Here is a 12378-nt window from a genome sequence, read left to right as displayed (position 1 = left end):
ATTAAATCTCTCAAAATTCCATTAAAACACCCTAGAATCCCAATAAAAGCCCAAAAATCTCTTGAAATCCTAATCATCCCAAAAATCCTGATTAAACTCTGCAAATCCCCCAAAAATGTCCCCAAAACCATAAAATGTCCCACAAAATCTCCCCCCATGATCCAAAGAAATCCTGGCAACACCCAAAAAATCCCACCAAAAATCCCAAAAAACCCCAAATCCCCAGTGAATCCCACTGAATGCCCCCACAATGCCAATAAAATGCCCACAGAGTCTCCTGAAAATCCCAATAAAACCTCCAGAATTTCTGAGAATCCCAAAAAATCCTAACAAAATCCCAGTAAAACCCCAAAAATTCAAAAACAGCCACAAAAATTTCAATAAACCCCCAAACACTCCCAGAAAAACTCCCCCTCAAAATGCCAATAAAGCCCCCCAAAATCCAAACCCCCCAAAATCCACAAAACCAGCCACTCCCAGTCAATCCCAGTATGATTCCAGTTGCTCTCAACGAGATCCCAGTGTAACCCAGTATGGACTCAGCTGCTCTTGCTGTGATCCCAGTTGCTCCCAGCATAATTCCAGATGTGCCCAGTTCCTCCCATTATGATCCCAGTTGCTCCAAGAATACTCCCAGTCCCTCCCAGCAGGGTCCCAGTTGTGCCCAGTTGCCTCCAGGGTAGATTCAGTTTCCCCCAGCATCGTCCCAGTTGCTCCCAGCATGATCCCAGCTGTTCCCAGTGTGGTTCCAGTGCCCCCAGTATGGTTAGAGACACTCCCAGTTTGTTTTAGTTACCTCAGAATGATCCCAGTCTTGCCCAGTCACTCCCAGTTTCCTCTAGCACAATCCCAGTTTCCATCTGTTGCTCAAAGGGTGGTCCCAGTTGCTCCCAGTATGATCCCAGTTGTAGTCTCAGTCCTCTCAGCATGGTTCCAGTACCTTCCAGCCGATCCCAGTTGCTCCCAGTGTGTCACATTTTCCTCCCAACACGGGCCCAGTAGCTCCCAGCAAGCCCCAGTCAGGTTCCATTCACACCCAGTATAATCCCAGTATGAGTGTAGCCAGTCCCAGTATGACCCAAATCACTTGCAGTCTAATCCCAGTTGCTCCCAGTCACTCCCAGTCTGATGCCAGTGCCCCCAGTGTGATCCCAGTTGCTCCCAGCATGGGCCCAGCTGTTCCCAGTGTGCTTCCATCACTCCACTGTGGTTACAGACACTCCCAGTATGGTCCCAGTTGAACCCAGTTGCCCCTGCTCTAGTCCCAGTTACTCCTCATATGGTCCCAGTCCCTCCCAGCATGGTCCCACTCACTCCCAGTTGCCCCCAGCATGGTCCCAGTTGTTCCCAGTGTGGTTCCAGTCCCCCCAGTATGGTTACAGACACTCCCAGTATATCCCAGTTGCCCCCAGCATGTCTGTAGTCATTTCCAGGCACTGCCAGTGGCCCCAGTAAGGTTTTAGTTATCCCAGTATGATCCCCCAGTCATGCCCAGTATATCCCAGTTGCCTCCAGCATGCATCCAGTCCTTCCCAGTTCCTCCAGTTTGCTTGCAGCATCGTCCCAGTTTCTCTCAGTTGCTCCCAGTAGCCCAAAGTGTGATCCCAGTTGCTCCCTTTCAGCCACAATATGATCCCAGTAAGCTCCAGTTTGATCCCAGTCACATGCCAGCCCTCCCAGTGTGGTCCCAGTGTAATCCCAGTTGCTTCCAATCTCTCCCAGTAAGGTCCCAGCTGCCTCCAGCATGGTTCCAGTGTTGCTTCCTGGACCAACCCAGTCAGTCCCAGTATGATGCCATTTGCTGCCAGCGTGCTCCCAGTCAGGCCCAGTATGGGGGATGATGTGCAGGGTGTGTTCCCAGTCACTCTCAGACACTCCCAGTATTAGTCCAGTCCCTCCCAGTATGATCCAACGATGATCCCAGTGTGCTCCCAGTCCCTGCCAGTATGAACCAGTTGTGCTCCACATGGTTCCAGTTCCTCTCTTTCACCCTCACTTTCCTTCCCGTCACACCCAGTATCTCCCAGTGTACCCCAGTTCCCTCCAGCATCTTTCCAGTTCTTTCCAGTATGATCCCATTTGCTCCCAAGCACTCCCAGTCAGCCTCAGTGTAGGGGCACTCACTGCCAGTACGATCCCAGTCACCTCCAGCATCATCCCAGTTGAAGTTCAGCAGTTTCCAATCACCCCCAGCATGCACCCAGTCACTCCCACTTCCTCCCAGTTGCTCCTATCATGTCCCCACTTGCTCACAGCTACTCCCAGTCATCCTCAGTATAATCCCAGTCACTCCCAGTGTATCCCATTTGCCGCTAACATGGTCTCAATTGCTCCCCACAGGCTCCTGCTCACTCCCAGTATGATCCCAGTATGATCCCAGTGTCCATCAGTGCGATCATACGCTGGCCTGCAATGGCAGTACGATCCAAGTATGATGTCAGCACAAACACAGTACAATCCCAGCCACTCCCAGTATGTTCCCAGTATAATATCAACACAAACCCAGTACAATCCCAGTACGATCCTAGTATGATGTCAGTACAAACCCAGTACAGCTCAAGTCACTCCCAGTAGGATCCCAGTGCAGCCCAGTCCCTGGCAGTGCTGCCTCTGCTGGGATCCCCCAGCCCTGTGTGCGTTCCCCCCCGGTGGATGTGCCGAGAGGAGCCCCAAGGGCTGGCAGTGGCCAGGCAGGGTCCCCAGCAAGGCCCAGTTGGGATGTGCAGCCCCCAGTTTGCCCAGTTTGCCTCTCCTTTGGCCCGGGCCGGGTTCCCCCCGCCCGCAGCGGCTGGGAGCAGCCGAGAGCCCCGCACTGCCCATGCCGACCTGTCCCCGCTCCTGCCACGGGCTGCCAGGGCTGCGGGAACGGGCACCGAGGGTGTGGCTGCTGCTGGGGGAGGAGGAGGAGGGAGGGAAGGGCAAGGATGGAGGGGGAGAAGGAGGCGGGGTTAGGGGGGAGGAGGGATGGAAGAGGAGAGGGAGGAAGAGGAGGGACAAAGGAGCATCAAGGAAAGGAGAAAACCACGTGGTCATTCCTTCCCTGAATTCGCAGCCCCCACCCCTGGGATCATCACCCCCCCTCACCATCGCGCAGGTGAGCGGCGATTGGGGGTGGGGGGGAGCTCAGCCCAGATATCCCGGGGGGTCCCTGGGTTGGGTTTTTGGGGGGGATGTTTGGAGAATGAAGCAGTCCAAGGCTGAGCAGAAAAGGCCCCTCGGGGGGACATCGGGGGATGCCGGTGGCGGCTGCCGGCAGAGGCAGCCTGGAGGAGCAGAGCCTTGTGTGCCCCAGGAGCCCAAAGTGGGGAGCCCAGAGAGGGGGAGCGCCGCCATTGGTGGGAGCCTCAAGAGCCTGGAGAGGGGCAGGGGGGACTCCTTGGAGCTGCTGCAGCCCCGAGCAGAGAACGAGGGGAGAAGGGAGCCTGGGAGCCCAAACAGCCCCGGCATCCCGAAATGGGGAGAGCGAAGAGGGGGGAGCTTTTGGCATTGCTGGGACTGCCAGCAGCCTGGGCAGGGCAGGCACCGAGCACCAGGGGGACCCTGAATCCAAGCGTGACCCCAGCAGCTGGGACAGGGGGAACCCCCAAACACCAAAGAGGAGGGACCAGGCACAGGAAACTCCTGGGAGGCTTTTCCAGGGCTGAATCTTGGTGTTTGGGAGGTTTTTATGCCACCCAGATTGCCAGTGACTACTAGAGATGGACTTGGGCAGAGGGACCTTCAAACTCAATGTGCTCATCCCTTGTTTTCCCCAAACCAGGATTTCCCATTCCCAACCCCTGGGAGGCTGCAAGGCAGAGGAATATGCCCCAGGACACTGATGCAGGTGAGGAGGAATCAGTGCCCCTTTCCCCTCTGTGCTGCTCCATCTCCCAGCCCAGCATGGCCCCGGCTGCAGCTCAGCCCTGGGGGGATCTCCTTGCCCTTGCCTGTGGCACGGAGGCAAATCCCATCCTGTCCTTGTTCTTCCTCCCCCAGAGCAGGAGCTGAGCATGGAGAGCAGGGAGGACAAATGCCCGCGGCAGAACCTGGTGGCAGAGGCCGTTTTGAGCGGCTCCACAGCGCAGGAATCCAACACGGAGGAAAAGCCCTGGAGATGCCGCACGAGGAGGGGCTGCAAACGCAGCTGGCGGGGATCTGAGGGGGAAAGAGCCAACCTGGGCCGAGAAGGCGGCCAGAGATGGAGCCAGAGCTTGGAGCTGGTGCTCCGTGAGCAGCTCCATGATGGGGAGAAGCCCCAGAAACGTGTGCAGTGTGGGAAGAGGTTCCGGAGGAGCTCCGACCTGATCAAGCACCAGAGGACCCACACTGGGGAACGGCCCTACGATTGTGATCAATGCAGGAAAAGATTTAAGACCAGCTCCCATCTCCTCCAGCACCAGCGCACGCACATGGAGGAGATGCCCTTCCGCTGCCCCGACTGTGGGAAGGGATTCAGGCACAAGTCCCATCTTGTCATGCACCAACAAATCCATACTGGGGAGAGGCCCCATAAGTGTGAGGAATGTGGGAAGAGCTTCAGCCGGAACTCCAGCGTGATCCGGCACCAGGTAATCCACACCGGGGAGAGGCCCTATGAGTGTGAGGAGTGTGGGAAGAGCTTCAGCTTGAGATCCCAGCTGATGAGGCACCAGGTGGTCCACACTGGGGAGAGGCCCCACGAGTGTGAGGAATGTGGGAAGAGCTTCAGCCGGAGCTCCACCCTGATCAGGCACCAGAGGACCCACACTGGGGAAAGGCCCTACGAGTGTGAGGAGTGTGAGAAGAGGTTTAGCTTGAGATACGAGCTGAGTCAGCATCAGAGGACCCACACTGGGGAACAGCCCTACGAGTGCGATCAGTGCAGGAAGAGATTTAAGTCCAGCTCCCATCTCCTCCAGCACCAGCGCACGCACACAGAGGAGAGGCCCTTCCGCTGCCCCGACTGTGGGCAGGGCTTCAGGCACAATTCCCATCTTGTCATGCACCGACAAATCCATAGTGGGGAGAGGCCCCACGAGTGTGAGGAATGTGGGAAGAGCTTCAGTCGGAGCTCAACCCTGATCAGGCACCAGAGGACCCACACTGGGGAACGGCCCTACGAGTGTGGGGAGTGTGGGAAGAGGTTCAGACAGAGCGCCAACCTGATTCAGCACCGGAACATCCACACTGGAAAACGGTCGCACAGGTGTGGGAAATGTGGAAAGAGCTTCAGGCAGCATTCCTACCTGATCCGCCACCAAAAGATCCACACAGGGGAGAGGCCCTACGAGTGTGATAAATGCAAGAAGAGGTTTAAGACCAGCACCTGTCTCCTCAAGCACTATTGGATTCACAGAGAGGAGAGGCCCTTCCAATGCCCTGACTGCGGGAAGGGATTCAAGCACAACTGCACCCTCGTCACCCACCGGCGCATCCACACCGGGGAGAGGCCCTACGAGTGTGAGGAGTGTGGGAAGAGCTTCTCACAGCGCTCTCACTTGAACAAGCACCAACGGAGCCACCGGTAAGGGAAGCCCTGCGAGTGCCCCGAGAGCGGGAGGAGCCTGGTGCACTGCTCCAGCTCCATCCCCCACTGGAGGAGGCACTTTGGGCACAGCCCTGGTCACTCACATTCCTGTGATCCATGTTGGGAACACACCAGGCTGCTTCTCCTTTCCGTTTGGCCTGAATTTTCTTCTGCTTCATCTTCATCTCTTAAAAGCAGCCAACCAGGGTTAATTGAATGAAATTGATCAAAGATGTCCAAAGTCCCTCCATTAATCAGGAGTTTGAGGGGGAATTTAGGACTTGGGGACACATTCTGTGTGGAGTGGCTCTGTGTCTAAGAGGCAGGAATTTGATTTCACCCTTCTTGTGTTGCTAAGAACTCCTCCCTTGACCCAAACCCCAACTCCAGCCCTGGGATACCCTATAAAAAACCCCATGGCTCTGCCTTTGCCCTGTCGGGGGTCAGAAATGGATTCTGGAGCTTTCTCAAACCGAGACCCAACTTGTTTGTTCCTGACATCAGCAGCTGCAGCCTCCCTGGATACCATGAACTCTGGAGAATGGGGGCAGCCAGTGAGGACAGGTCCTCGATTGCAAGATAAGTGTGTGTTCTGTTTGCCATCTGTCAGAGGTGAGGCAGTTATCTTCTGTTCATTGGGCAGTTTATCTCTTCCACAACCAATCCTCCCTCCAGGAGATATCTTCTGATAATGGACTGGCTATTAATTATTAATTATCTGCTGTTAATGGGCCATTGAATGTCCCTGCATGGCTGATAAAATGACATCCTGCCATTAGGTGATGCTCCGCCCAGGAGGAGGAGCCAAGCATTCCTGGATAGAATCTGAGGTTTGGAACACCACAGCAGCCTTTTCCCACTGCATTCCCAGAGGAGCAGCTGTCTTCTCCACTGGATTCCCAGAGGACGGAAGATTCCCCAGCCCATCTGCAGCAGCCCAGACCTTCAGAGGAAAACTCCACCCTTCTCCAGGCTCCCTGCTCCAACAGAACCACACCTGGCACTGCAGGAGGGCTGCAGCCACCATTGACTGGGACTGCTGCCAATACCCTGACCCACAAGGTGTCAGGTACTGTTCTGACTCTGTCAGTGGTTTTGTTTGTTTGTACTACAGTATTTGTATTTTTAATTTTTCCATATAAAACCTGTTATTCCTATTCCCATATCTTTGCTTGAGAGCCCCTCAATTTCAAAATTACAACAATTCAGAGGGAGGGGGTTTACATTTTCCATTCCAGGGGAGGAACCTGCCTTCCTTAGCTGACACCTGTCTTTTCAAACCAAGACAATAACAGTTACTTTAACACACAGATATAAAATACATTTTAATATCTTTGAAAAGCCAATATTATAATGTATGTGTATAACGATAGTGACCTTAAAAACATGGGGGTAGAAAGCTTATGAGGAGGGGAATTTCCAGTAAGGGAAGCAAAATTCCCAGTAGTGGGACTGGGCCATGGGACCGACATCTACCATCATTCAGCGAGAGGTTTATTTTTATGGATATGTGTTATAATATTGGCTTTTCACAGATATTAAAATAGATTTTATATGTGTGATGTTAAAGTAACTGTGTTGTAAAGATATAGTTTTGTTTTCTGTCATTAATTAATCTTAGTGAAATAGCTGCTTGTGTTAAACTGCCTGCTTGGATGGGATAACATCCAATGCACACAGGATGAGGACGCCTGTACAGATCTGCCTACTATCAGCACTCCCCATCTGAAGGCAGAGTGGACCAAGGCCCAAAAACTGGAGGTGATAAGAATGGACTAAAACCACAACCAAGGAATCTGCATGCCCTAAAAAGGCAGATCCAAGGAAGAGCCATGCTAAACCGTTCTTGAAGCATGTAAACTAGTTTGGGGGTAAAGTTTGCTGTGCATGAGGGTCTATGAATATGCAACAGGCTGATGTAAGGGGAAAGGTATTTCAGGGGGATCCCCGGTGCCAAGATGCACCCGGCCTGATAACCTTTGCTCCATGGTCCTGGTCTCCCATTGTCCTTTATTAAACTTTTTACATTTTCACAGGAGAGTGAACGTGTTTTTCACATTTAGGAACGGTTTAAGATTTTTTGTTTTTCATGGGAGGGAGTTTTGAAGAGCTACAAGTGGCTAATCTGCCTGCAACAAGGACCATTTCACGGGCTCTTGTCACCTTTCCTGACACGTCTGCTGCAGCTCATGGAGGGTAAAGCCCTGGAGGCTCCTTGGGGGCGGTTATGGATGATTGCAGGCAGCGCCTCCATGCCCTGGATCAGCGGTACCCCCTCCTGGGAACCCCCACATTTTGGGGGAGAATTTGGAGGGTTTTGAGGAGATTTGAGGGAGATTTTGTCTGGGTTTGAATCCTACGCCAAATTTGGTGTCGGGGAGGTACCAAAACCACCCAAAATCCACCCAGAATTGACCCAAAATTACCAAAAATTAACCCAAAATTTCCTCCAAATCCATCCTCTGGGGGTTTGGGGGAGATTTGGAGGGATTTTAGGGGGGAATTTTTAGTGGGTTTGAATCCTACGCCCACTTCAGCATGCATGAGGTACCCAAACCCCCCCCAAAATCCACCCAAAATTTTTCCTGAGGTGGTTGGGAGGAAGTTTGAGGGGGTTTGAGTGAATTTGGGGGTTCCGGGGGAGATTTTATGGGGGTTTTTGGCAGTCATCATCATCCAAAACACAACACCCCATGCCAAAGCCTAGACCAAACCCTAAGGACTGTGCCCCCCATGGAGAGGAGATCAAAGAACTGCACCCCTTCTGGGGAGGAGATCAAAAGCCAGAGGAGACTGAGCTATTAACTCATTAAGTAAAAACATATTCATTTAATCAAGTATCATCATTTCTGTTACTTTATCCTTTGTGATTAAGTCTCGAATGCTTTTCTATTCCTTGTTAATTTAGCTGAATAATATTCATTTTGGTTTTGTAAACTATTAAGTCATATTCCTGATCTTATATATGTGGTCCCATATGTCTAATAAACCACAAACTTACAATTTAGCAGCAGTTTTAATTGAGATAAAATAAAATCAAATAGCATCCAGTAGTTACAAAAAGAAATTTGGCAGTGGTTCAGATGTAGCATAAGCAAAACCCATCGATCGGGGTATGGGGAGGGCTTCCCACCCTGCCTCACGTGCAAAAGGCAAAAGGATCCCAACACAACTTATATACTGTGTGCTAATACATATTCATCAATATTTTCCTGTAAATCTCCTCCTATTTCCGATTCTTGAAATCTACATCACCACAGCACACACAGCGCAGGCTTCCGCTGTGGCTAAGGGGGCTTCTGGCTCTTTGGTGCTCTTCTTGGAGGAAGGCCAGCAGTCTTCCTCGCTGTCCTCTGAATAACCTGGCAGGTTGTGCACGTGCCCCAAGTCCTGTGTTATGTAAGTAAGCACTGTGTTCCAAGTAAGCCTTATTATTTTATAGATAAGAGCACTGTTTTAGACTCCCTGTCTGGAATTGTCCCAACTTTATTCATGTCACGGCCGATCCTGTCCTGGGAGTTGTCTTAACTTTGTCTTGATGACAATTCTGACTTGGGAGTCTTCCTAACTTTTGTTCATCCAGTCTCCCATATCCTGTTTCCTACAAGTATCATCTAAAAGAAACCCATGTGCTTCATAACATTAATCACATATACCTTTCCAATTATTTTCCAAAAATATTTATATAATTACAATTTAGTTAGCACAAATCACATCCATTTATCACAGGAGGCCAAAAACTTGGAAAAGGAGGAAAGAAACACTCCAATGATGACGATGACAAAAAAATCCCAATTTATTTTTGACAGCAAATGAACACTGGCCGCCCTCCAGCCCTCCCAGCCTGGCAGGCTGAGTGGGGCCATTCCCATGGCATGAGGTGCTGGCAGTCTGCGGAGAGAAACCAGAGAGCCATGGTCAGTCGCAGCAGGCTCCTGTGCCCCTGTCCTGCCATGGCTGTGCCTGGGCCAGACTGCTGGCTGTGCTCAGAGCCCAAACCTCCCGACCCATTCTCTGTTTTTAGAGAAGGGCAGCATTTCAGGCCACGTTCCACCTCATCTGCTTAATCACAGCACAGCAACCTCCTCAGCAGCTGCAGGAGCAGGATGCCCGTGTGCCCGCTGCCGCCTGCCCGGAGCCATTCTGCCAGCCGAGCTGTGGAGCCGGGTGCCCACCTCTGGAGAGCTGCTGCCAGGAGAGGAGCCGATCCCGCACCAGGTCCTCGTCCTTCTGGAAGGGGCTGTCCCCACAGACCGTGGCCCCTGGGGTAGCGCTGGCACTGGACACTGCAGGCGCTCCCCCGTCTGGTCCGGGAACCAGGTGTAATCCTCCTGGGAAAAACAAAGAACAAAAGCACGAAAGTCAATTCAAAACGAGACCTGGAAACAAAGCACAAAGCTTGTCACCATTTCACGGCCCTGTGGAGGGTCTGACCACTCCATGTGAGAATTAAACCTGTCCACGGGTGGGGAAAATCCCCACCTTTCCTGCCCATAAACGCAGCCCTTCCTCAAGGGGCTGCAGAGCAGACCAGCTGAGGCACAGCTTCAGAACCCGTCCCCCTCTGCTGCCTCCCATCCACATGGATGGATGCTTTTGTCAGGCTGGCTGCCCCCGCCTCAGCCCGTGCCAGGCTGGCTGGCAGAAGCTGTCAGCAAGGCCAGGAGCCGGCTCTCCTTCCACAACATCCGTCCCCTGTCCGGCCAAAAAGCAGCTCGGCGGCCGGCAGGAAAATTAATATTCCCCAGCGCCGCCAAGCGGGGAACCTCCGGCACATGGCCAGCCCGAGCCCTGCCGTGCCTGGAAGCACCAGCATCCCCCCGTCCCTGCGCCGGCTGGGGCCTCCTCTTGATTGCATTGGGGCGCAGAGCGTGTCCTCCAGGCAGGGGCCGCAGCCAAAGCCAATGGGCTCTGCCCCGCCGGCGGCCAGCTCCAGGATGGTGTTCCCAGCTCCAGGATGGTGTTCCCAGCTCCACGTCGTGCTCCAGAAGAACACGCCAGTTGTGCCTCGGCTTGTGGGGACATCATGATGCCATTGAGCTGCAGGGGGATGTTTCCCCTCTCCCAGTCCGTGGCACCTTCACCGCACTGCCACCACTTCTGCAATGGGACGGGCAGCATGGATCCACTCCCTCCACAGCTCACGGGGATCAGCGGAAGCATCTCCTTGGCTGCGCTCTCTCCTCCGCGCTGCGGCCGCAGGGAAACGCTCCAGGGTTTACTTCCAGTGCCACGAGACGCGTGCCGGTGCTACTTGCTGGGCTCCTGGATCCTACTGTGCACAGGGATGCATCTCTGCTGTCTTCTGGCCCAGGCAGGGCTCCTGCAGCCAAGAATGCTCAAAAAGGTCCTCCAGTGATGGCCTGTCTGTGGGGTCCATGCAGAAACACCACCTGATGAGGTGCTGGCACTCTGCGGAGAGAAACCAGAAACCACCGCTCAGTGGGACAAGGCTCCTGTCCATGCTCTCCCACATTCCACAATGCCCAGGCCACCAGGAGTGCTCAGGGCTGCACCCAAAAGCTTCCTATTGATCCTCTCTTGTGGATGACACCAGCAGAGAGGCACAGGTGCCACCTCCTTCAGCTAAGCCCAGGAGATCCACCTCCTCACCAGCTGCAAGAGTAGGATGTTTATGTGCCAGCTGCCTCTCACAACCCTGTTCTTCCCCTCGTGCCTTGAAGGCACATCCCCACCTTCAGACATCCAGGGCAGGAAGAAGAGCTGGCCCTGGACAATGTCCTCGTTGGTGTGGAAAGGAAAGTGCCCGCAGACCAGCTCATAGAGCAGGATGCCCAGAGACCAGATGGTGGCTGGCTGGCCATGGTAGCAGCCAAAGAGGATCCACTCCGGTGGGCTGTACTCCGGTGTTCCTGTGGGGGACACGGGCGCAGCTCATCAGGCCCATGCTGCTCCCTCCCTCCCAGCCAGCTCCCGTTCCACAACAGCCAGCCCCTGCCCTGCCAAAAAGCAACTTGGCTGCAGCTGGCTGAAGAAGGATTCTCCCTCCTTCCCTCCCTCCCTCTTCCCCCTCTGCCAGACAAAGGGGAACTTTGCTGCCCTGCTGGGCCCTGGCTTTGGGCTCACCTGACATCTGGGTGTAGAATGTGTCCTGGAGGATTGTGCCGCACCCAAAGTCGATGAGCTTCACCTTGCCCATGGCCAGGTCGACGAGGACGTTCTCGGCCTTGATGTGGTGGTGCAGGACGCCCCGGCTGCTGCAGCGCCGCACGGCCTCCAGCACCTGGCGGAACAGCTCCTGCGCCACGGGCTCCGTCAGGAACCACTGTTCGTGCAGGAAGTACCAGACGTCCTGCCAGTGCTGTGGATGCTCCATGAGCAGCGCGAAGCCCTCGGGCACCTCGAACCAGTCCAGGAGCCACACGACGCCGTGGAAGCCAGGCCACGACACCTTCCACAGCAGCGCCGGCTCCAGGGGCACAGGGGCACCCTTGCTCTGCGGGGGGATCGTGAAGCATCAGCGGGGCCGATGCTGCGCTGCGCCTCGGGCAGCCCCTGCCCAGCCCCGCCGCGGCTCACCATGGCCCGGCCCGGGGCGCTGTGCTGCCCCTGCTCACTCCACGCTCGCTGCCCTCGCAGCGTTCCGGCTGCCGCCCTGCCGGGCCTCACCTCAGCCCCGCCCGGCACGCCCCGCCGGCTCCTCCCGCTGGCCCCGCTCACTCTCCAGCCGTGCCCGCTCCAAAATGCGCTCCCGGGACACTCGCTTGATGGCCACCTGCGAGCCAAGGCCGGCGGCGGACTGAAGATCACGCTTGGTTAAGCGTGTATAAGCTGGAGAACACGCAGAATAAAAAATCTTTTTCTTCTTGGACCCTGATCACGTGTGTATGTCACATCCAGCCTAATGGTGACAGCTGCCCCATCTCTGG

General features: G+C 54.5%; 1 protein-coding gene across 1 annotated transcript; it reads left to right on the top strand.

Moving 5' to 3' along the window:
- The first annotated feature begins 3072 nt into the window (after positions 1-3072).
- Positions 3073-5906, top strand: LOC131087544 (zinc finger protein OZF-like). Its single transcript, XM_058031295.1, has 3 exons — positions 3073-3094; positions 3761-3826; positions 3979-5906. Exons 2-3 carry the CDS (start codon positions 3805-3807, stop codon positions 5487-5489), a joined length of 1533 nt encoding a protein of 510 aa, XP_057887278.1. The 5' UTR covers positions 3073-3094; positions 3761-3804; the 3' UTR covers positions 5490-5906.
- Positions 5907-12378: the final 6472 nt, after the last annotated feature.

This window comes from Melospiza georgiana, chromosome 10, assembly GCF_028018845.1.
Source record: "Melospiza georgiana isolate bMelGeo1 chromosome 10, bMelGeo1.pri, whole genome shotgun sequence".
Classification (NCBI taxonomy): Eukaryota; Metazoa; Chordata; class Aves; order Passeriformes; family Passerellidae; genus Melospiza; species Melospiza georgiana.
Note: the sequence above shows the minus strand (reverse complement) of the source record. Positions and strands in the feature narration are given on the sequence as shown.

Coding starts and splice junctions, on each gene's coding strand:
- LOC131087544 (XM_058031295.1), top strand. CDS start 3,805: ATGCCCCAGGACACTGATGCAG. Junction 3,827..3,978: donor GCCCCAGGACACTGATGCAG/GTGAGGAGGAAT, acceptor TTCCTCCCCCAG/AGCAGGAGCTGAGCATGGAG.